This window comes from Panthera pardus, unplaced genomic scaffold (assembly GCF_024362965.1).
Source record: "Panthera pardus isolate Hobbes unplaced genomic scaffold, ASM2436296v1 HiC_scaffold_17, whole genome shotgun sequence".
Lineage (NCBI taxonomy): Eukaryota > Metazoa > Chordata > Mammalia > Carnivora > Felidae > Panthera > Panthera pardus.
This window is the reverse complement of record NW_026526732.1, coordinates 111776909-111801307: the sequence shown is the minus strand read 5'-3', so window position 1 is coordinate 111801307 and position 24399 is coordinate 111776909. Positions and strand designations below refer to the sequence as shown.

The window sequence follows — 24399 nt, the reverse complement described above, 5'->3', positions numbered from 1 at the left end:
TTTACCCGCATGACTTATTTCCAGGGCCAGATTAGATTAGGAAGCTCTGGGGGACAGAATCTATGTATTTGTGAATCTCAATAAAACCTAGCACAAGGGGCTAGCAAGTGGAGGAAACAGGGAGATGTTGGTAAAAAGTTCAAAGCTTCCAGTGATAAGACGAATAAGTTCTGGGATCTGGTGCACAGCATGATGTTTATAGCTAATAATACTGTACTATATTGTATATGTATATTGAAAGATGCTAAGAGAATAAATCTTAAATGTTCTTACCAGAAAAAGAAATGGTAATTATGTGAAACGATAGAAGTATTAGCTAATGCTCTGGTGGTAATCATTTTGCAATATGTAAGTGTACAATTTAACACGTTGTACATCTTAAACAATGGAACACGTCAATTACATCTCAGTGAAGTTCTGGGGACGGAACACAGGAAAAAAAATTATGGAAATATATTGCTCTGAGATCTTGGGGCAGCTTTTCAGGCTCTCAATCTGTATTACCAGCGGACCCCTAAAATCAGTGTGTTACAGGAAAGGATCTAATTGACTTGTTCACTAATCACTAAAGTAGCAGCTAATATATTTCCCCTTCCAAAAGGAAACTTATAAAAAGAAACTATTTCAAATGCCAAATATTATCTTGTACCAATTGGTTTACAAGATCTGCAGAAGTCTTCGTTCTACTTCTTGCTGGAGGAAAAGAATACAGAAGAACAAACAAATATCCTTACGGAGAGACAGTGCCTATAACACGCCCCGCCCACTACCCGTTCCACCTGAGCAAGGCTAGATGAGGCCACCCCTGCCCACCGGGCGCTCAGTCCACGTGAACTGCAAAGATTCCTGCAAAGAAGGAGGCTGGGCCTCAGAACTGGGCTAAACAGGATTTCTCAGCCAAGGCATTTCAGAAAATGTGAAACGGGATCTTGATCATTGGGAACTTGCCATCATCATTAAACAGAAAAAAAAGCAGACAGACATCTGCTCTGTCCGGGAACACAGAAAGCATACTAATCACAAGCTACTGCCTGGTATGGAACACTCTGGACTCAGCGTGGACAGGCTGCAGTCTTCCCAGGAGCAATGCAGGCCACCGCCCCAGTGTCCTGCCGCCCCAGGCTCCGCCCCCCATCCGTGAGTGCACAAATTATATGGAGCCTCTCCTCCATCGCTGGCCCCTCCTCCTCTTGCAAATCGGGGATGCCAGGGGCAAATCTGGGAACGGAGACTGCACGCTGGGTCTTGTGCTCTTCTTTCCCCCAGCCTGCCACAACACCCCCTGCTCTCCTTTTATCCACATCTCATCTCCAGCTCCACATCATTCACTCACCCATGGGTTCATTTACCAAAACTGAGTACTTACTTTATACAAAGTGATGGACTCGGCATTGTGTAGAATTCAAAGTGAATTGTGGGTAGATCCTTCCTTGACGATGTTTACAAGCCTGGAGAGCAAATAAATAGATAAATAATGTCAATACAAGGCCAAAAAAAAAAAAAAAAAACCGGTGTTACCGTAAGACGGATAAGACGAGACGCTGTATGGGTTCAAAATAAAGAATGACCCCTATTCAAGCATATCAAAGAAGGCTTAATTGAAAAGCTGGTGCTGATGTTTGGACTTGAAGAATGCACAGCAGTTGGAGACACAGATATGGGGAAAACAGCACAAAGAAGCACCAAAGGAAATAAAGGGAAGGAAGAACGTGCGAGCTGTGTTTACAGAACACTGGATACATTTGGTGAGATGAGAAATGAACTTAGAAGGGAATCATGAAGTGTCCACAAAGACAGGGTAAGGCCTAATCATAGCATCCCTTCTGGAAAACAACTCGGGCAGCTACGACCTCTCCTGACCCCTTTTCTCTGTGACTTTCCATAATGCTTCTGCCTGCATCTCACCCTTCGTGCTCTGAACGGCAGCCGTTCCACAAATGTGTGCTGAATAATGAATTAAGACATTCCCTGGTAAATGTTTTTATGTAATACAACCCGGAGAAATGGTGCAGCATGGTTTAAGTGAAAATTTAGTTGCTTCTAAATGATCGTCTTTGTTCCCTAATGTTTGCAAAACTAATAAATAAAAGCTATGGACTTGAGAAAGGCAAGATAATTGTGATAATTCACATTTTAAGGGCGTCTGGGGATGTGTAAAGCATCTTACTTTACCTCAAGCTACTTCAGACTGAGAAGGAACCAAAGGCAGATGTGCTAGAACTTGGAAGACCTGGGTTGCCCCCAGGCTCCTGAATAGGCATACCCACCCCTGGGTCGCTTTATCAGAAATGTCCACAGAGAAGCCAGAGATAGCATCAGTTGGAAATAGGTCTGTTGAGAGGAGATAAAGGGAATGGGGAATGCTTGGGAAATTGAGAAGACTTGAGACTTCCAGCTGAAAATACTCATAAGCTCCCAACATGTTCAACTAAATCACCATCATCATCATTGCTATAATTTATACCATCAGACCTATAATTTATTGAATACTTAATATGCACCAGTCATTGTGATACATGCTTTATAATTAGAATTTCAATTAATTCTCCTAAATACCACATGAAGTAGATACTCCTATAATCATTTTAGAGCTGAGGAAGATGAGGTATACAGTGGCAAAGCCACAGGACCAGCTTAAATAGCAGGAGTTGGCAGAGCCAGGATTAAAATCCAGGTCGGTCCAATTCCGAGCCCTCTGAATGTCTAATGGATGATAGATTCTTCATGCGTCGCCAAAGGGGACCTGGACACTTAGCAGAAACCAACACCATAGACAACTGGAAGCCAGTCATGCCCTTCCAAAGCCTAAGCTCTGATAGCCATGTAACTGAGAATCCCTGGGTTTTCGTACGTGTGCTGATTCTCACTGACTTTCAAGGAAGGAAAACCCAGCAGCCATGTCACAATCTAAGAATAAACAAATGTTCGCCAAATCTACTCACTGAATATGAGAAAAGCAAGCTAATAAGCAACCTGTCAAAAGTCCTGAAAGATGTACTTTCTGAAGACTGGAATGGGAGAAAGTAAGCGGTGCCTGTCGGTTTGAATAGTGTTGAAAAGTAGTGTTGAAACTTGGGGCAAGAGCTGAGAACCAGAAGAACCGAGGAAAGAAGGCCATCCCTGTGGTTGCTTTGCTTCCAAGCATTTGCTCAGCATTTGCTTTGGTCTCTGCTCACCGTTTCATGAAGATGGAGTTGCTTTGTAGTGATTTTCAGACACCATGTCACGTATCCCCTACGTCCCCTCCAGGAGATAAATCTATAGATTCCAGTCCTATCTCCCACTTAGTAGTTGTGTGACCTGTGACAGGTAATTGTGAGTCTGTGTCATGGTGGGTGCAAGTGGCTCCTCTCTATACCTCGGCCTCCTCTTCTGAAAAATGGGAATAACAAAGAATACGCCTCCCCCGTACATAGAGTTGATGTGATGATTTAACGACTTAATACGCATATAATTAATATATACCTAACGTGTCTATAGCAATGCCTGCCTGGCACACAGTAAGCACTATATACATGTAACGTGTTGTTACTGTATGTGCAGAATGGCTGCACAAGTATTAACTATTTCAGCGATCATTTTCATTAAATGCCACTTACCAGTGGTCTGCAGAGTCTCCAGAAGCAGGGGTCATTGTATTCACATGCTAACCCGCCCACACCTACACACATTTCCCGAGCTATTCACAGGTAATTTCTAGTGTGCTCTTGCTTTCCCGCATCTGTGTGTGGGGTTTTCCTTGAAGAGCATCACTGAATTCACTCTCTTGACCGTTCTTCCATCTCACCCCATGACCTTGGGGTCAGCGGACCAGGTGAGGGGCTGAATGTGCCCAGGGGTGACACTGCCAGAAGGTTCTTTCAGAGGGGCTCCTCACCTCATGTCTCACCAAGGACAAAACTCAAGAGTCCGTAGAAGCCTCTGCACACCCCCAAATGTATCCCAAATGGGGCGGCGGCGCAAGACGCACACATTCACTTTAAAAATAAGCGTGCAGTGCACCTGCTGTGGCCAGGCGCTGTGCTGGGCGGGAGAAGGCACCAGGAGGGCAGGAGGGCAGAGCATGCTCCGGGTGCTGCGACGCTTCCCTAGGACACAGCGACCCGCCGCCCAGACGGCCAGCCGCCCCGCCCCCGCTCCCTCCCAGAGCGCGACCAGGCGGAGACCGGACGGCGCACGCGCCCGGCGGGGCCCCGCCCACGCGCCGCCGGAGCGCGCCCGGCGGACGCACGTGGCCCTTCCGGCGGCCGCCGCAGCTGCGCGGGCCTCGGGCGCGCGGGCCGCCCAGCTGTCAATCACCAGCGGGCTGAGCTCCGCAAGGCGGGAGCTGCGGCGGCGGCGGCGGCGGCGAAGGCGGCGGCGATGATGGGACCCCAGCGAGAGATCTGCGGCTAGCTGGCTGCACTTGCTCCACGGGTCAGGGGATCGGAGGGGACAGGTAAAGCCTTGCGGACCCCAGGAGCGGTTTTCTACGCTCCATTCGTCTTTCTCCGGTTCTCCCTCTCCTCCCTCTCTCTCCTTCCTCTTTCCTCGCGCACAAATATTCATGTTCTTTCTGTGTCTGTCACACGTACTCCTTACTCATTCACGTCTATTATTTGTGGACACATCTCTTTAAAAAGCATGCACATTAAAATCCGTGCACACATGCAAATTAGGGGTCGCCAACTCCATGCTTTTGTGGTTTGTGGTTTGTGTTACGTAAGAAGTGGGGAGGTATACAGGGAAAACTTTCCCGGGAGAAAAGAAAAGTTATATATTAGGTAAGAGTCAAATGTACGTATTTGGAATTTGCAAAGCTGGTTTGATTTGTTTTCCGAGCTGAATTTAACCCTCGCTTGCCCTCCCCATTCCTTTGCCATATTCAAAGATACGTGAGTGCTTCGATATAATCTCAGGACCTACTTCTTTGTGTTAATTAGAAAGAGGAGTTGGGTGGGGGTGAGACCAAAGCTGATGACCTCAAGGAAAACAGAGCTGGAGTTAAACAGCTGGTGTCTACTTAATTACTGGCTCCTGGCTCTGTAGCAGAAATGTTTTCAGCACGTTGGAGAGATCCCTGGGCTCCAGACCAGGCCAGCCTTTAGTGAAGGGCATGTGTGGAGTCACTTCCTTCAGAGAAAAGGGGAAGGCGACAGATAAAATGAAAGGACGTTTAAATGAGAGAGACAGGCACTGATGAGAGAAAGAGAGAGAGAGAGAAAGAGAGAGAGAGAGGGAGGGAGGGCAGGGAGTGGAGGGACGGGGGGAGGACTTGTTTTCTTTTACTTATCCAGATCCAGGATTCTAATAAAATTTGCCTTTTTCTCACCAAAATCTGCTCACATACCATCTGCAAAACAAAATTTTAGAGCAAAGAAGTGAGTCTTGAAGAAGGTTTGACTGTGGTTCATATCAACTCAAACTGGGAAATACTAAACACAGTTTGTCAGGCCTCACCTAGGTTTGCTCACCTCAAGTCTTTGAGGTTCTCTTGCAAATGGATGGAGAAGTATTCTTCAGAAAGAATTTTTAATGACCTCTTGAAAAACATCACCCAGCTATTATTTTATTTCATGATTAGAGTAATGTAGGAAGCCAATAGTTCTATAGCTGGCAATGGCTTTTTAATTAAATCTTGCATGGGCACCTGCTTTTCTTAGGCAGATGGAAAGTAAAATGATCCTGATAGGAAGAAATGGATATAGGAGTAAAAATCAACCCAATGAGTAAATCATCTAAAGAACCTTAAGAAGTCTAAAATGCATGTAAACAGATCAGAAAATACAATGGCTATAAGGTTAATGTATTTTATAATATAATGGAACAGGCAACGAATCCGTTCTAGAGTACCCAGGGAGCAAACAAACTTTGTATTTAGAATTTTTAAAATACACATGAATTAGTCTAGTTGGTATTATTGAGTAGTGGAATAGAATTGTACCAAAATAAGAATAGTATGTGTATAGTGTGTTATAGTTTACAAAGCCCTTTCATTTATGTTGTCTCATCTACCCTGTAAAAGTCTCATGAGAACCCCCTGAAAAGTTATAAAATATGAATACTTTTGTGAAAACAAGTATCTCCCCACTCTTCAACAAGAAGTCCTTTATCAATATGTTCGTCAACATTAAAATGACTCTCTACAGGTCATAAGAATGGCTTATGAAATTTAGATTTTTATCTGTATCGCATTCTGCAGAGATTTTTTTCCTTAAATAGGTTTGAAGGATGTGCCGTTAAGAAAGAAAGGTCAGAGACTAACAAGGAGAAGGAGAAGAGGAAGAGGAAAACTTCAAAGGTGAGACTCAAACCTTGTCACATGTAAATTCATAAGCACCTTCTGGTTTTCATGTAGATAAGAGGTTTAAGGAGATTATAGGTTTTCTCTTCTCCATTTGGTTTTTGACGTTGTATGCCTTACTTAAAAACACATCTTGAAGAAGTAAAGTAATAAGATTATTGCATATCATTATCCCTTTTTAAAAAATTGTCGAAGTGCTACATATCCCCTGACTTAGAAGGTATTAAAAAGTTCATCATAAGGAGCCACAATCCCTACCGGTACTGTTCCAAGACAATAAAATACCTCTGAAATGATCTGTTGGTAGAAACACATTTTCAAGTTTTAAGGTCATGCCTATGCAATTCCAGAATGCCTGATTTAAAAATGAAAAACCTGTTAGTAGGCTCTCATGCCTTCCTGTGTCCACACTGAGGCTAACTGAGTCCTTTAAGCAAGTTGGCCCTTTTGGTTTGGTGTTGGATCGATGATCTAAATCAGGTCTGTGCCTATACCTTGCAGCACTGGCTCTGTGGAACAGTGGCTCTAATGGCAACTTCACTCTCATTATCTCAGAATGATTTTATGGGAGAGAAAAGCAGTATGAAAAATTGAATGATATTTCAAAGAGAATAAATAGAACAGGGCCCGTGCCTGGCCTCACCACTGACTCACGCATGGAGCCATGGAAAACACTAATCTCTTTGGCGCCTCAATTTTCTGCCTCTCTTCTCTCAAGGAGACCATGAAGACAAATAATATAAAGTCTGTGGTGTTCTTGGAGTTTCATGAGGCATAAAGACTTATTTCTATTTCCATGGCTATGAACCTTTTCCAAATAAAATAAAAAGTAATTGCATTTACTTGACTGAAATTCAAATTTCCAGCAAATTGGTACTGTAATGTATTGGTAGACATAGAGATCATAATAATACGAATATGGGTTTACTTGCTGACAGAGGAATTGTTCAAGGCATTCTTAGCATGTGCACAGAGAAATCACCACTCACTGCAAATACCTGGTTTTGGTGCCCCCTTTTGTTGCATTTCTTGCTTCAGAAGCGTTTCTCCATCTAATCTAAGTGTCCACTGAGAGCAGACTGCCCCACTCATCTTATTATCCTCTCATAGTCTGGCACATAATTAGTGCTGTAAAAACAATGAAGGGAGGGAGGAATGAAAAAGGAAGGACCACTCAGGCCATCATCCGCACCAACCCACGTACAGCTTTGTGCCAAGAAGTTTCAACTCAAAGTGCTTGTCAACAGGACAGGAAAAGCCCCTACCCTCATGAAGCTCACAGTCTATCAAGTACACAGTCTGTCAGACCATTAAAAAATAGACCACGTAATGGAGCACCAGATAGTTACAAGCACTATGAAAAGAAAGAAATTTGGACGAGAAGATAAAGAGTAATAGACGGCCGACATTGAGTGTGCTAATTCCAGGAAGCCTCTCAGAAGAGTTTGGGTGGGGAGTTAAGGTCTGACTGTCTCTGCCTGTGGGTCTGGGGGACATGATAGGTGTGCTGTACTGCCAAGAATTGAATACCCATTTTAATGTATAACTACATACAGTTGAGACAGATACCACAGACAGGTTATAAAAAGAAGAAAACCAAAGGGGCACCCGAGTGGCTCAGTCAGTTTTGCTGACAGCTCCGAGCCTGGAGCCTGCTTCAGATTCTGCGTCTCCCTCTCTTTCTCTGCCCTTCCCTCACTCGCACTCTGCCTCTGTCTCTTTCAAAAATCAATAAACATTAAAAAAGAAATAAAAAAGAAGAAGGAGAAGGAGAAGGAGAAGAAGAAGAAGAAGAAGAAGAAGAAGAAGAAGAAGAAGAAGAAAACAACCATGGATGGGTCCTCACCTGTTAACACCTAGAACGTCCTTCCCAGAGAATGAAAATAACTCCGTCTTCATAGATGACCAAACAGCCAGATGCTAAGGCTGCCTGTTCTCCATCATGATGGCCATGCTGGCATCCAGGACACAACAGGCTCCCTGGGGTGTTTATAAAAGGAATACTCACATGGACTCATTTAAGTACAACCCTGGAGAAGAGTTCCACTCACCACCCACGCCCCCCATTCACGCACCTCCTGGGACGTTAAGGCTTTCTCTGAAGAAAAGAGCCCTCCAGAATCCGTCACTCAACGACAGTCAAAGATACAACATTACTGTTTTTGCAGCTGCTACACTCAACGACAGTCAAAGATACAACATTACTGTTTTTGCAGCTGCTACTCTAGCTATCCAGATTGCAAACACCAGATTTCTCATGAAAGCTTGCTCACTAAGTACATGCTGAGCCAAGCTAAAAAGCCTTTGTACATACCTTCCATTCCTTATCAGCCCAAGTTTATTACATACTAATTACCCAGATTTTAAAGTGACTTTATGAAGTGACACCATATATCCTCTTTTTGATAGTAGAGGTGTCAGTCAACCAGGTAGATTCTAAATAGCCGTAGCATTAGGAGCACCTGGGTGGCTCAGTCGGTTAAGTGTCCGACTTCAGCTCAGGTCATGATCTCACGGTTCATGAGTTCGAGCCCCGCGTCGGGCTCTGAGGCTCTGTGCTGACAGCTCAGAGCCTGGAGCCTGCTTCAGATTCTGTTGTCTTCCTCTCTCTCTCTGCCCCTTCCCGGCTCGTGCTCTGTTTCTGCCTCTCAAAAATGAATAAATGTTTTTTTAAAAAAAATTTTTTACATACATAAGTAAATAGGTGTAACATTTTCTTTATTGGGACAAAAAGTTAGTGGCTTCCTTATGAGGAATGTAAGGTTTTTGTACCAAAATCCTCACTGTAACAGGATATCTTTTAAAACTCCTGTTCTTTCTCATGATCATTCTCCTCTAAGAATGAATTCAATAAGTTACATATTTGGAAAGATGTATGGAACCTCTAAGATCCCCAGAGACTTATGGGCACACCTCATTTCATGCGCGCTTTGCTTAAAGGTGCATCGCAGAGAATGTGTTTTTTTACAAATTGAAGGTTTGTGGTGAAACAAGTCTATCGGCGCCATTTTCCCAACACGTTTGTTCACTCCCTGTCTCTGTGTCACATTTTTGGTGATTCTTGTCAGATTTAATCAAACTTTTTCATTACCGCTCTATTTGTTACAGTGATCTGCGATCAGTGATCTTTGATGCTACTATTCTAACTGTTTGGGGGCGCCAGGAAGTGTCCCCATATAAGGCAGCAACTTAACCAATAAATGTCCTGTGTCTTCTAACTCTTCTACTGACAGCCGTCCCTCCATCTGTCTCCCTCTTTTTGGGCCCCCCTATTCCCGGAGACACAACAATATTGAAAGTAGGCCCATCAACACCTCTGGAGAGATCACTAGAGTTCAACTCAAAGAAAGAGTCCATTGATGTGGAAAACTTCATTGTTGTCTGATTTTAAGAAATTGCCTCAGCCATCCCCACGTTTAAGCAACCACCACCCTCATCAGTCAGCAGCCACCATCATTGAGGCTGAGACCTTCCACCAGCAAAAAGATTATGGCTCGCTGAAAGTTCAGAGGACGGTTAGCATTTTTTAGCAATAAAGTTGTTTTTTTTTTTTTCACTTAAGGTATGTACATGTTTTTAGACATAATGCTATTGCACCCTTAATAGACGATGGGATCATGTAAAAATAACATTTATATGCACCGGGAAACCAAAACCTTCATTTGACTTGTTTTATACGATGTTTGCTTTCTTCTGGGCATCTGGAGCCTAACCTGTAATACCTGCGATCCACCTGTACCATTTAGGCAACATACGCAATACTGAAGTAAGTTGTTAAACAGACAAACAATACACAGCCATTTAGGCTACTTAATACCAAGTCATTGGCCTCGCTAATAGCTTATACGCTCTTTTAAACTGAAGCTTCACGTGTACTATAATGGTCAAGAATTGGGGACAATCTGACAATCCATCAGTGAGAGTATGGGAGGAGGTGGGAAAACAGTAGACCCAGGTGTTTATCCCACAAAAATAATTGACTCCTTCTGTAAATGCATGACCAAAGACTCCTGGAAAAGTATCTCAAAGGAATTAGAGGTTATCTGGCTCAGCCATCTCATTTTAAGGGGGATAAAACCGTAGCTCAGGGAGGTTAATGAGTTTGCCTGCCATATCATGACCAATACATTGTAGATCAAGAACAAGGATTAGAACCCATTCTGTGTCCTGTGTGGTTAGCAAAGCATAGGCCATGTTCTTGTGCTCTGTATGTCTGGAGAAGTAAATAAGGCCCATTGGGATTCCTTTCCTGGAATGTATCTAACATCACTGGAAATCCATTCCGACTTAGAGTAGAGCCTTCCATCACTCAAGCCGAAAGAACATTTGTTTTATGACACTTTCTGTCTCTTTTATGATTTTACCCATATTTTGTTTAACAAAGTTGGATTACTGAGTCTTATCCTATAAAGCAGAAACATTCGACCTCGTGTATCGGAAACAGCTGTGCGGGTAGGACTACAATATGTCACAGCCCTGCTCTGCATCGAAGCTCAACTCTGAGGGAAAAAATGACTTCAGCATCGAAGGAAAATAACTCCTACTATTGCTATGAGGGATTTATTTTTGCTCCTGTCCTATTTTTGTCCTTTCTCCATGTTAAAGTCTCTGAGGCTTTGTAGGAAACCTGAAAATACATATTTGGATGAGTCGGTCTGATGATGCAAGTACATGATTCAGTCCACACTCCAGCTTTCGGTATTGTCACATTTCGTCTCCTCCCTGACTCATGGTGTGTGACCTTTAGCAGATGACTTTCCTGTGCCTCAGTTTCTTCAATGGCAAAGCAGAATTAGTCACATATGGCTCCCATCTCATCCCTTGACCGAAATTTTATTACAGTGTCTTAAAAGAAAGTGCCTTTAATATTATCCTACTTATGTATCATTAGTAATAGGCCCTTATTAATCATCTTCATTGTGTAAGCATCAAGTTAAAAGTACTGAAGAGATCATCCTAACATTTAAAATACGGAAACTAGGTTAACAAAAGAATTAGATCCATCAGGCTTTGCTTCTCTAATCAGGCAAAGTACATTCTAAAATCTTTATTTTTTATGAAATAATATCCTTGTGAAATGTTTAAAAGTTAGAAAAGAAATGTTTTAATCTCCTCCCCTGCCCTCTCTTCCTGGGTGATTTCTCCTGGCTGCCATATCTGAAACAGGGAGAAAGCCACTAAACATAGTGACCAACACTTAAAAATATGAGGTCACCATCAGTAGCATATGTCTGCATCATTTTTCTAAGATCGGGGCCATTTTCTTCATGAATTTGACTACATTTTCTAACCAGAACTTGTTTTTGGCTAACAGCACACCTTACAAGATAATCTTATGGATTCGCTTTGTGGCCATGGGACAGGAAAATGCTAACTATCTCTAGCTTCAACTTTGATTTTTGCCGCATAATTCTATCCAACCAAACTAAGTGGCCACACAGGGGCACTTGCCGGACCTTTAGGTTAATTTTTTCCTTGCTGATAGATACATATCGCTATGTGGTTTCTTGATAAGTAATTAGAAACATTTAATATGTCTTCTGTTAGCCTGGATTACAAGGCAGGCTCTGTGAGACCCCTTCTACATCGTTCCTCACTTTGTTATTTTGAGACTATGTCCACACAGGGAAAACCATCTGGAGGATAACTGGAAAATCGAAACAAGTATTTCACATTTCCAGCTACATATTTATCTGCCTGTATGGAGAGAAGGAAACCAAATATCAAACAGAGAATTACTGAGAATTCCCTCACTCACCAAAATTGCTGTCTCTCAACAATTCCTTTTTTTTCCCCCATGAATTAATAACCAAATGCTTCTCTCCAAGGGTATTGATTAGGTCAAATCAGGTAGAAATTACCATCTTTTTTTAATATTTATTTTTGAGAGAGTGAGGGAGGGGCAGAGAGAGAGGGAGACAGAGAATCCAAAGCAGGCTCTGAGCTGTCAGCACAAAGCCTGACGTGGGGCTTGAACTCACAAATCGTGAGATCATGACCTAAGCCAAAGTCAGATGCTCAGCCGGCTGAGCCACACTGGAACCCCAGAAATTGTCATCTTTAAGAGGACAGAGACCCAAACAGCCCACCCAGTATGCACTTTCATTAACAATCCCCTGGCTTCTCGCATATACTAGCCACTTCATGCAACGCAGTGAAAGGCTGGGTCTACCCTGTCCATTATGCTCTATCATCCCACATGGACAGATGTATCCACAAATAACGACTTAAATATCTAGTGTTAGAGTCAGTGAGGTGTAAATTATTGGCTGAGCCATCTGTGATTAATAAAGCATGAAGCGTCGCTGCTCAGCAGCTTTCAAACACAGCTTCTGTACAACCTGACCATTAGCTAAGATGTTAGAACACCATCCATGAGATCTAAAAGCAAAACTGCAAACTGCTAAGAGTAAACTATGTATTTTCCACAAGGGAACATGGTTAAGCATCCGAGAGGACAACCCAAGACAAATTCCATCTGTAGCAAGGGAGAGTACCTGCCTAATTCTTTAACATGTGAGTGTAAAGACGACTGGATTCTACGGGATTAAAGATTTCTTGTCAACACAGTGAAAAATCTCAGCTTCTTGCCTTCGTTCGTGTGCTTCATGCTTAAGTTTCTGCATAATTTAAGTGAGCTGTGCTATTATGTCTCATTTCATTTATGGAGAACCAGTTTCTAGTCATTGAGTGTTTGGGGGTAATTTTGCATTAAGTAGAAAAGCAGAGCAGCTTTTAAGAAAAGCTCAAATAGACTTTCAAGTAGACTAACGTTACTCAGCCTGGTTCGCACCTTTAATATGCCTTTTAATCCTGAAGCCAGAGCTCATAGGGCTGATGGCTGTGGATGTTGTCATTCCAGCTGGGAAGGATGAGTTCTTGCAGCAACATCTGTGGGACCAAGCAAGCACAGGCTGCCCCTGAGGGCGGGCACCAGCGCTACGGAGTCCGGTCCTACCTGCACCAGTTTTATGAGGACTGTACCACCTCGATCTGGGAGTATGAGGATGATTTCCAGATCCAGAGATCACCTAACAGGTGGAGCTCAGTATTCTGGAAGGTAAGGAAAGAGGTTAAACATAAATAGGTATCACTGTCATCATTGTTAACTATTTTTGCTACTGTTATTCATGTGCCGCTAAATTCATCAACCGTGAGGACGTCCATAGGCAAAACATTATACACTTCCAGCCCCCCCGACCCCCCGCATAGGCTTGGTAATTATCATTTAACAAATTACAGCAATTATGAAAAAGGAATCCTTGGGTGCTGCGAGAGAGTTAATGCTGAGACATAATACAGTGGTCAGTATGCCAGCCCTGCCTCTGCCAGACCCGTGCTCGTGAGGCTGTGAGCTCCAGCTTCTTTGAATGAAGGCGCCCCACCAGACAGTGCATTCGGTCACTCATCGTGTCATCAGTGAGCTCCTGCTCCGTGCCAAGAAGTTGCAAAGTGCTAGAGGTTAAAGCGGTGAACAGAAAGGAAAGCCCTTTGCAACCCATTGTGGGGAACGGACCATAAACAAATAAACCACATGAGAGAATGTCAGGTAGTGACAGCTGCTATGGAGAGAAATAAACTGGGACAAGAGGGCAGGGAGTGACAGAGGCCTGGAACTTACTGTGCTGATCCTAGACAGCCCTTTGGAGGAGACGGCACTTAGCAAATAACAGCATGAGTGCAGGGAACAGACCTATTACCTGGCTGAAGGCCCTTCTGGGCCAGGAAAATAGCAAGTCCAAAGCTCTGAAATGGGAACAGATTTGGTGTTTGAAAGGTAACAAAGAGGTGCAGTCTGGCTGGAGTGGATTGAGAGGGGGGAAAAGGATCCAGAAAAATAACAGGACACAGATGATTTAGAGCCTTATGGATGATAATGAAAACCTTGGCTTTTACCTTGAGAGAGATGGGAAGCCCACCTGAGCATTTTAAGTGGAGGAGTGACATGATCTGACTGATATTTTAACTGGATCATTCTAACTACAGTATGGAAAATAGGTTATAGGAGGACAAGGGTATATGGGACACTATGAAAGAATCCAGTCAAGAGATGATGATGGCTTGGATGGTGGTAGTAGAGATGGGGAGAAGTAGTCCGAATTAGCACGAAGTTTGAAGAGCAAGCCATCAGGACGTGCAGTGAAGTAGACGAAAGTAGAAAGAGTCAAGCATGACTCCAAAGCACGCAACCTGAGCCATTTAGAGAACGGTGTTACAATTTTCCGGGATGAGGAACACAGGGAGAGCAGTGGGGACGGTGGGGAACCAAGAGTTTGACCATGGCCATGATACATCAGAGCTGCCTGTGGGGATCACATCAGACACGTGAGTGGGGCTCTCTGGTGGCGCTTGAAACGCAGCTCACGGATTGGGAATCCCTGACATACAGAACATATAAGAGGCGCCAGACTAGACAAGATGACCCAGGAAGAGAATATGGACATGGAGGAGAAGAGGGCATTGGGATGTCTGAACACTTAGAAATCAAGAAAAGGGAAAGGATTTAGGAAGTGATGCTGAGAAGACACAGCTGTAAGGGCGGGGCTTCTGGTCCCCTCCAGCTCGGGGATCCCGATCATCTTCAACTCTCTCCCAGAAGATCCCAGAGAGTTTTACCTTGATATTGTCCAACACTTATAATGTATTGGTAATACAGTTTAATAAGAGGCAGTGTCACATACTGGTTATGAGCACAGACTCTGTCCCCAGATTACATGGGTTCAAACCTCCGCTCTTCCATTTAATTGGCTGTACCTTTGGGCAAGTTATCTGACCTTATTGGGCCCTCATGGTGATGCTACTGGGTAAAGTTGTGAGAGGTAATTAAGATAATACTTACAAAGAGCTCAGCACAATGTCTAGTGTGCACTCAAGCATTCGTGTATTAACTACTATTACCAGATGTCATATGGCACACTGGGTCCTGAACTGGAAATAAAATTTGAAATCTAGTTAATAAATAAAGTACTGGGTAACATAGTTGTTAATACGGATTACCCAAGACCTGCGTTAATTTAACATCTCACTACTGTCATGTAGTCTGTATTCAAATTGGTTGAGCCCGCATCCTTGCCCTGTAGAAATGTCATCTCTGATGAATCCTTACTGGCGGGGACAGACGAAATACATAGCCAAGCTTGGCACATCTTGTATTTACCCAGTTAAGTGGGTGGTTGCTTTCCTATGTGTCAAAAAAACAAATATTTGCCTGACAGATCTGTTGTGCCAAGAGCGTAAAATGCCACTGTCATACAGGATATTGTGAGTGTTCTCATGGTTCCAAAGCACTCGCGGTGTGATTGGAGAAGCTGTAAATCTGTCAGACAAGATATAGGTATGGATTTAAAATAAAGAACCTGCAGTAAGTTACCAACCCCAGAACTCGAATTTCAGGACTTTCTCCCTTCTAGTTTACACAAACAAGATTCACAAGTATTTGTTCCCTGTTGTGCTGGACCTACTTCAGAGTCTAAAAACAGGCAAAAGTCCATGGCCTCCTGGACTTGTGCCAGATGATATTTCAGCATAATCCAAATCCTAGACCCAGATCCTAATCACAAAACACCAGACTGGGCATTCAGAAGCTTGTAGTCAACCTGAATCACCTAAGAAATCATGGAATTCATGGTCTTAGAGACTCACCTCTACCAAGGGAATAGACGAACTGGTCTTCTGTTTCCTCCTGGGGAATACGAGTGAATGTATTCCAGCGGGTTTATGAAGTGCTTTGTATCAATACAGAGAAAAGCACTGATTGTGCACGTTTCCATTATGATTCTTTTTTATGGTATTTTTCTTTCATTTCAAACTGCATCTGTAGGTGGTTCAAGTTACGGGCTTCCCATTTCCGCGTTCCCAATGACGTGGGGCTAACGTCTTGTTGGTCTCCTGCCAGGGGCTAAGTCCGCGGTGCCTCAGCAGGACTCTGCCGCTAAGCCAGCTCCTTAGGAGGCAGCAGCATGGAGGGGTTAATGAGCATGGAGATTGAGTCACATGGGCCCGAGTTAGAATATTTGCCCTGTCACGTGGATCTACACAACCTGTATCTCACAATGCTATCCTCCCTCCTCCCTCCTCCCTCCCTCCCTTCCTTCCCCTTCCTTCCTTTTCCTTCCTTCCCCTCTCTCCCTCCCTTCCTTCCTTCCTTTTCCTTCCTTCCACTTCCTTCCTTCCTTCCTTTAGTTTGTTCCTTCCTTCTTTACTTCCTTCCTTTTCCTTCCTTCCTTCCATCCTTTCTTTCTTCCTTCCTTCCTTCCTTCCTTCCTTCCTTCCTTCCTTCCTTTTCCTTCCTTCCTTCCTTAGGTTGTTCCTTCCTTCCTTCTTTCCTTCCTTCCATCCTTCCTTCTTTCCTTTTCCACGAATGTTTATATGTCCACTATGTATAAGGTTACGTGGTAGGCTCTGGGATTCATTTGTGAATAAGACCCTACTCTTCACTTGTGAGTTAGATACCGCCTTGACCTGAAGGAGCCCACAGACAAATAAGGAAGGTAGACATGTCCACAGACAGTTACGATACAACGTGATAAACATGGCCCTAAAAGCAGTCACGGTACTTACCCGGAGCACAGGGACTTGGGGGGCAGGGAGGATCCGATGCAGCCTGGAGAATGGCTCCCCAGAGAGATCACCCGTGAACAAGTGGGAACTGGGCATCCTGCTAGGAAGAAATCTATTCCAAAAGCTGTGTGTGAGAGATGATGGCACGATCAGGAAACCGCAGACAGCTCAGTACGCCCGGGGCAAACATTCAGAAGTTGGAGGAGAGGGGTCGAGAGGTGAACGGGGGAATGTATAACTAGGGCCCGATCACAGACGACTTGGAAAGGCTTTGAAATCGAAATCTCTAAATAAAAAATTAAAAAATAGAAATTTCTCCAGAACCTTCCAGCTTGAGTACAGCAAGGGGGCAAGTTCATAAACCTAGGCTTTCTGGATCACCACATGGTTGCCTCAGCCACAACCAATTTATCCCAGTGCCTGCAACACCTGCCGTCTGCAAAAGCCCCTGTGACCTGGTCCCACCTACTCCCTACCACTCACTGTGCTGCCCAGAAATCCATCAGGCTGTGGTGGCACTTTTCTTTCTTACCCTTGCACTTGACCTTGACTAAGGCTGCTGCCACCTGCTTGTGCAGCCAAGCACCTCAGTAAGGCAGGTATAAAGGAATGGGAGCTGTCCACTCACCCCTGATCATGCGTTGCTTACCTCAGGGCCATTCCCCTCCTTACCTTCTCCTCAGCCCACGTCAGAGACCTCTCAAAGGGTGCTCCACTCAGTGTGCAGGTGCAAAGTAAGACTGCCACCCCCGCAGCCTCACTGGCCGTGAGGGTGACTCTGGCCCCTCTCTTTTCTCTCAAGACCCTCCTCCCATCTGTCCCAATCACTCCGGTTTCCCCCCTGAGCTCAGTCAGAGTTTAAACTTCTGTCTTAGATTTTTTCTTCAAAGCTTTGCTAGATATTATGGAGTTGGTCTTACACTAGAAATGAGAGAAGCTCAGGGCGCCTAGGTGGCTCAGTCAGTTAAGCATCCAACTTCAGCTCAGGTCACGATCTCATGGTTCCTGGGTTCGAGCCCTGTGTCAGGCTCTGTGCTGACAGCTTGAATATTTTGGGTCTGAGGAGCCGTTGGGACATTTTTGTGTCAGTCCTCCTATTGGCTGTCGGGAATACAGGGCTAGCACCCAGGAAGGGAATCCAGACTAGAGCTGACGATTGGAAGGCATCAGTGTATCAGTAGGAGTTGAAACTACAGCCAGAGACTCGACCCTAGAGAGATCATCTTGAACAAGAGATGTGGGTCAAGGGGGACCCCTGGGGAACGCCAATAATTTAAAAACATCTGGCAAAACAGTTTGAGAGTGAGTCATTAAAGATGTAGAAACAGGAGACAGTTGTGTCAGGGAAAATAGGTGAAGGTTTTAAGAAGACCCCAGTGCTTAACATCAATGACCACAGAATATTTAAATGAAGTAAGAAAAGAAAACCCGAATCGGCTTTGACAATGAGGAGGTCATTAGTGACTTCGGAGAAACCAGCTTCAGTGGAGTTGTGGGACTGAGCTCGGATATCAAGGGTTGGATGAGTTCAAGCAGTAGCTAGAGGGAGACTCAAGGATCCGGAATCGCTTTGGAAGATGGAAACAAGTGACTGTTCACGGGCTGGAGGGACAGAGCCTCCATAGGGCAGAAGACCACGTGGGTGGCCAGGTAAAGTGTGAGGAAGGACCTGGACCACAGCCAGGCGGGAGTTGCTGTTCTGTAAAGCCCAGGGTCCCCACAAGCAGGTCAGGCCAGGACATCCCTCGGGGTTGACTTCTGTCTTGTTGTACCTCCCCTGAGCGCTACCTGGAGGCCAGCTGGCTCTTTCCACATTCAGCTCTGTCCGGCTCCTCCCCATTCCTCCTGCCCTGCTAGCTCTGGCTTCCAGTGGTCATTATCACGTCCTCTCTGCCCGAACATCTGCGCCCGCTGCTCTGGCTGCCAGCCTGCTTTGAGGAGTAAACAGAGGTGTGCTCCGACCTCATTGGCTTGCACAGAGACAGTGACGGGGACGTTGGTCAGAGCTCCAGCAGGCTCTGGCTGGTGGCCTCCAGCAGCAGGATCTTTGGAATCCAGGTCCTCCTCCCTGTCCGTTCCCCCTTTCCAGCCGCAGACACTGGATTTTCACACATCCCCCCCACCTCCCCACAGCCAGGAGTCCCTGTCCTCGTGGCCATCTGTGAGGTCTGTCACAGCTGAGAGAGGCCCTTCTCTCTTGGCACTGGGCTGAGCTAACCACCAGATGCACCAGGCTGCCCTGCCAGGTCCCAGGGTCCCCTCACCCCATGGTGTTCCAGTTCTCTGCATAAAGCCAGGCCCCTAAGAACCTCTGCGCTGCATTTTTAAAACTCTATTTAATAGAGCCCCCTTCCCTGTAGACCGAGGACCACCTCAACTTGGAACTGTGTCCCGGGACCATTTTTACGGCTCTGTACGGCATCACTCCCCAAATCTTTCTTCCTTCCGATGCATCCCATCATCCCCTGTCACGCTGTCAGACTCTCAGTTAAGACATAGCGTTCTTCAGATGCCATGGCTGCCCCTCCAGTCCTACCATCCCTCGCTCTTCCTGGCGTGTTTTCACAACGTTGAGGGTCCTCTCTGGCCACATGTCTTGAAGGTCCCCTTTAGACTTGTGTGGACGGCACCTCCCAGATCCTAGGAGTTGGCTGTTGGCCACCATCGTGCCCCCCTCCACGGAGGGCAGGCCCCTCTCTGACACTCTGACTCAACAGGGAAAAGGGAGAAGGTTCAGGGAGGCCAGCCACTTTCCAGTTCTGCAAGTGATCAGAGCTCTGCCATCTGCAAAGCGTGGCTCGCCTTGTAGCTTCTGAGTGAGCTTCCAGGACTGGATTTTAATCGATAAAGCACTGCTCAGTTGGGGAGCAGCGCTGCTCTGAGAATCAGTCACCTGGCTCTGCAGTCAGCAGCCTGGAGGTTCCAGCCAGTCAGTTAGGAATATTTATAGAGTTCAAGGCGGGAACGCGAGATGCGGTGATCAAGACAGAAATAGAAGACCTGAGCACTGACCTTAGGTGCTCTTCAGAACCCCAGAACCCAAGATGGATACGTTCCTGCAGAGTCCTGAGTGTTTGAGAATTAGTGCCAGTTCTCAAGGAGGAAGGTGATTTAGTAACATATGAAGCATGTCACCATGGATATTTAAGTTAGTTTATGCATTCAGAATTTTCCAATGTGACTCATTTTTCAGGTTATAAATAATGGTTAGTCTTTGGAGGTGAATTTGCCTCCATTTTTAGAAAAATGTAGAAAGCCATCCAAAATATTATATTTTACAACCCAACTTTTCCTATAGTGCTTAAATCTTATGTAGAATAGTTTCTGGGTTTTTTTTTTTTTTTATTTCAAAAGACATTATATTGACTCTTTTCCAGTTTCTTTACAATCATGGAAATCTGTCCCTATATGGTGACTAAAACTCTGTTGTAATTTTAAAAATAATAATAATAGCAGATAATGTACAAATAGTAACTGGTGAACTATGGTGGGGAGAATAGAAGTGGAGCAGGGGACCTGGGTTCGAGCCCAGTCGCACCACCTGCTAGCTACAGGACTTTGACCTCCACTTCTTCGACCCTACAAACCCCAGGGTCTTATAGGTGAGGTGGGAAAAAAATACCTACTTTTTGTAAGATGCTGGCGATGATCAAGTGAAAAACATCAAACACTGTGCCTAGGTCTTCATAGACACCCAATAATACTAGCTAGCTCTCCGACAGATTTGTGAATATGTTTTCCTTCTATTATCCAAAGTAATAAAGAATTACTGATGTATCACCCTGAAACTTAATAAATAAGTTAAATAAATATAGTTTAAATTCAAAGCTCTAGATTAAATGGTGTTATGCATTTGGCTAGGAATAGGAGAAAATGAAAATGTGTTTAAAAAATAAGTAACTATATTAGCTGTTCTGGGGTCCAAGTGCCCAGAGATTGTTGTAGCTCTGTGGCCAACATTTCACAAGAATGCATTTCCAAGTAGATACCATAATAGCTACTTACTGCTTAGCCAGGCACTGGGCTAAGTGCCTTTGAGCATGGCCTCACTTAGTCCTCGCTAGAACTCCACGAGGCAGTAGGTATGATTATCATTTATCATTTTGTAGATGGGGAGATTAACGGTGAGAGTGTTTAAGTAAGTTTCCTCATATGACTCAAGTCCTGGTTGGCAGTGCTGGAACCCAAGCCTGGATCTGTTCATTCCCAACCTCCAAGCCACCAAACAGCAAACAATACTCTCCCTCTTCAGTGTGTTCCATTCTATTCCAACCTGAGCTGACGGAGTCTCATCTTCCACCTGCTACTCCTAGAGCTTCTCAACATCTGCAAGGGGAGCCCAAATAACTACATGTGAGAGGAGAAAGGACACTGGCCTGGAGCTCACATCTGTGGCTTCTAGCCCTGACTCCGCAACTTGCTAGCTGTCATCCCTCCCTCCCTCCATCCCTCCCCCACTCCATCCATCCATCCATCCCTCCATCCACTTGCTAGCAGTGACCTACCCTCCTCAAGGCTACATTTCCTGACCTGTAAACTAGCAATCATGGTTCCTTCCCACTAACTTGGGAAATGGGTGAATAGTTATATGATCGCCAGTGACCTCCGTCCAAATCACCAGAAAGATACCTATATGTTGGACGAGTTGAGTTTATCACTCATCACAGTGAGAGAGGTGATACCAGAGGGTCTCCTAGGGTATTTCAGTAAGAGGATGAGGAAGGATGTATTCTAGGATGTGGGCCTTAGGTGGGCGATTTGGGGGGAGGGGGTCTACAGGAGCCAGAGTTCCCTCTGGATTGTCAGGGCTGATTCTATGGTTGGATAATAAATAATTAATAAGTATTATCTATAGGGAGGGCAGACCAGGGTGGGACTAAAGCTGTACTTGGTAATGAAGCAGCCGTCATTTATATGAATGGGGGGAAGGGAAGGCATTTGATATTTTGTGGTTTGCACAATGACCTTGTTTTTGTCTGCGCTTAGACAAAATGATGACACAGACTTGTTTTGTGTCACTTCGTCATGGGTACAGAGGGAGCCTGTCTGATGTTGATGTTCTGTGACACAAATCCTGTCAAAGGAGAACAATGTGGTATCGCTGGGAGCTCCCGGCCAGCTTCCCACGGCATCAAGTTCTAGTGGATAGAGTTAGGCTAGTTCCTGGATGTCAGGCCTGCTTTAGTCTTCTTCAAAGACCAAAGGAGAGGGGCGCCTGGGCGGCTCAGTCGGTTAAGTGCCCAACTTCGGCTCAGGTCATGATCTCCCGGTTCATGGGTTCAAGCCCCCTGTCAGGCTCTGTGCTGACAGCTCAGACAGAGCCTGGAGGCTGCTTCAGATTCTATGTCTCCCTCTCTCTCTGCCCCTCCCCTGCTCGCACGCTGTGTGTGTGTGTCTCTCTCTCAAAAATAAGACCTTAAAAAGAATTTTTTTAACCCAGATATTTCCAAAAAAAACCAAAGACCGAAGAAGACCACGTAAGCCAAAGGTGGCCTTGTCAGCTGCAAAGCATCGTACGAACAGCTCAGAGGGAAAATCAGGGCAGTGCTGCAGATTCCAGTCGGTATTAAAATCAGAAAGGTCCCTCTTCACTTTCTTTTATAACTGGGAAGTTATGTAGGCTTCTCCTAAAATTTGGGGTGAGTGGGAATGGAATATTAACTTCCCTCCAACAACGAGGCCTGCCCTGGGAGGGCTCGGGAGAGCCCAAGCACCGAGCTCACCCTGTCCTGCTTGGCTGTGTCTTTCTCCAGGTCGGACTCATCTCCAGCACGGTCTTCGTGATCCTTGGACTGACTGTCCTGGCGGCGGGCTTTCTCGTGCCCCCCAAGATCGAAGCCTTTGGCGAAGCCGATTTTGTGGTGGTCGACACCCATGCTGTCCAGTTTAACAGCGCTCTTGACGTGTGCAAGCTGGCGGGGGCCGTTCTCTTCTGCCTCGGGGGCACGTCCATGGCAGGGTGCCTGCTGATGTCAGTGTTCGCCAAGAGCTACTCCCAAGAAGAAAAGTTCCTTCAGCAGAAGTTTAAAGAGCGAATTGCAGACATCAAGGCCCACGCCCAGCCCGTCACAAAAGCTCCGGGCCCGGGGGAAACCAAGATTCCGGTCACTTTGTCCAGGGTTCAAAATGTGCAGCCTGTAGCGGCAACCTGAAATGCGCCCCACCCCAGGCTCCCCTCTCTGGTCACTCGGTGTTCACAGGGGGCGGGGGCGGGCTTTGAGATGATGGGGCTTGGGCTTCACTGGCCCCCCGCCGGGGCTCGGCCACGGGCGGCCCGGGCGCTGAGCTCACCTGTGCTCCGTGCAGGTGGTTCAGGTGGTTCAGGTGGGGGTGAGGCGACCTGTCTGCTTGCACCAAGCTGCCGAGAGGGTGCTTCCGTGTGTCCCCCGGGCGCCCTTGGGAGCTCCCCCAGTTATCGTGACTCTGTCGTCTCCCGCGTTAGTGATTGTCACCCAAACGTTAGTCCTTTAACGCATCTTAACATGAGGTTACTGAGATCAGATGCGAACGTACCGGAGTTCTCCACAAATCTTTTGCTTGTTTGTTTTCTCCAGTTTTTTTCTTTCTTTTTTTGTCTCCGCACTTGGAAAGCTAAAATTGCCAACTTTAGAATCTTGGGGAAGAAATTAACATTAGGGGTATCTATGCAGTGTCCACGGGCCAGGGAACGAGATGCTACGACTGACTAGCTGTGTGACCTTGGGGGATTTAACCTCCCTGCCTCAGTTTCCCCATCTGTGTGACAGAGATCCCGGACTGCGGTGTCAGAGATTCCCCTTTTCCTGTGTGTCCTCGTGTCTCTCCAAGGACATGTCTGCGACGTCCCCGTGGCTCTCTCCTCAGTGGGACCGTTTCAGATCTGCACTCCCAGAAAACTCTGAGTCAGCACCTACTTACCTGTCAGTATCCAACCCCAGCAGTTTACCCAGTGCTGTCGTGTTTTTATAAAGACAAAAGTAAGCCATCCTCGAGGTGAGTCGGTATCAACTTCTAAAAGGGTTTTCTCTCTCAAGTAAGATGTTTCACGCTGCGGCAAGACGCTCGTCTCGTCCCTATGCACTTTCACTGGATCTGAGGATCGAAACCGGACGGAGGGACGCGCGACCGCGGTCTTCTCTCAGAATCTGTGCCACCTTCCAGTTCTGTCTCTCTTTTCTGTCTCCCTTCCCTGGATAAATAAAATATGTGAACGAGCGGAATCTGAGGTGCACCTGTCACTCCCTCAGAGTCTCTGTCCTGAGGCCGAACAAGCTCAGGTTCCCCCGGCGACACGGAAGAATAAACGAAGCGCTTAGCGCTCTGGGGGCACGATGTTCCTTGTGCACAGTCCAGCAGGAAACGCAGGGCGAACCAGATCGTCAACAAGGGGCGCTGGCCAGATAGGGGAGAGACCATCCCGGTTCCTCAGGTTCTCACCTTGCTGTGAACATAGCATTTTACTTTTATTCTTTGAAGCCTTTTACAAGCCCCAAGCATCTGTTCAAGGCAACATCATTTGAAGCCTCGTACCGATGATTCTTGGAGGAGACTTGAGTTGTAAAAGCCTCTAGAAAGAA

The 24399-nt window shown here is 45.6% G+C and overlaps 1 protein-coding gene across 2 annotated transcripts; it reads left to right on the top strand.

The window, feature by feature from the left end:
- The first annotated feature begins 4310 nt into the window (after positions 1-4310).
- On the top strand, positions 4311-24042 carry NRSN1 (neurensin 1). 2 transcript variants are annotated; one of them, XM_019425265.2, is made up of 4 exons: positions 4311-4438; positions 6202-6280; positions 13103-13343; positions 22597-24042. In XM_019425265.2, exons 3-4 carry the CDS (start codon positions 13131-13133, stop codon positions 22993-22995), a joined length of 612 nt encoding a protein of 203 aa, XP_019280810.1. In that variant the 5' UTR covers positions 4311-4438; positions 6202-6280; positions 13103-13130; the 3' UTR covers positions 22996-24042. The 2 variants fall into 2 exon arrangements, with proteins under 2 accessions (XP_019280810.1, XP_019280811.1); XM_019425266.2 differs by having other exon boundaries at positions 4313-4438; positions 13146-13343.
- The last annotated feature ends 357 nt before the right edge of the window (positions 24043-24399 follow it).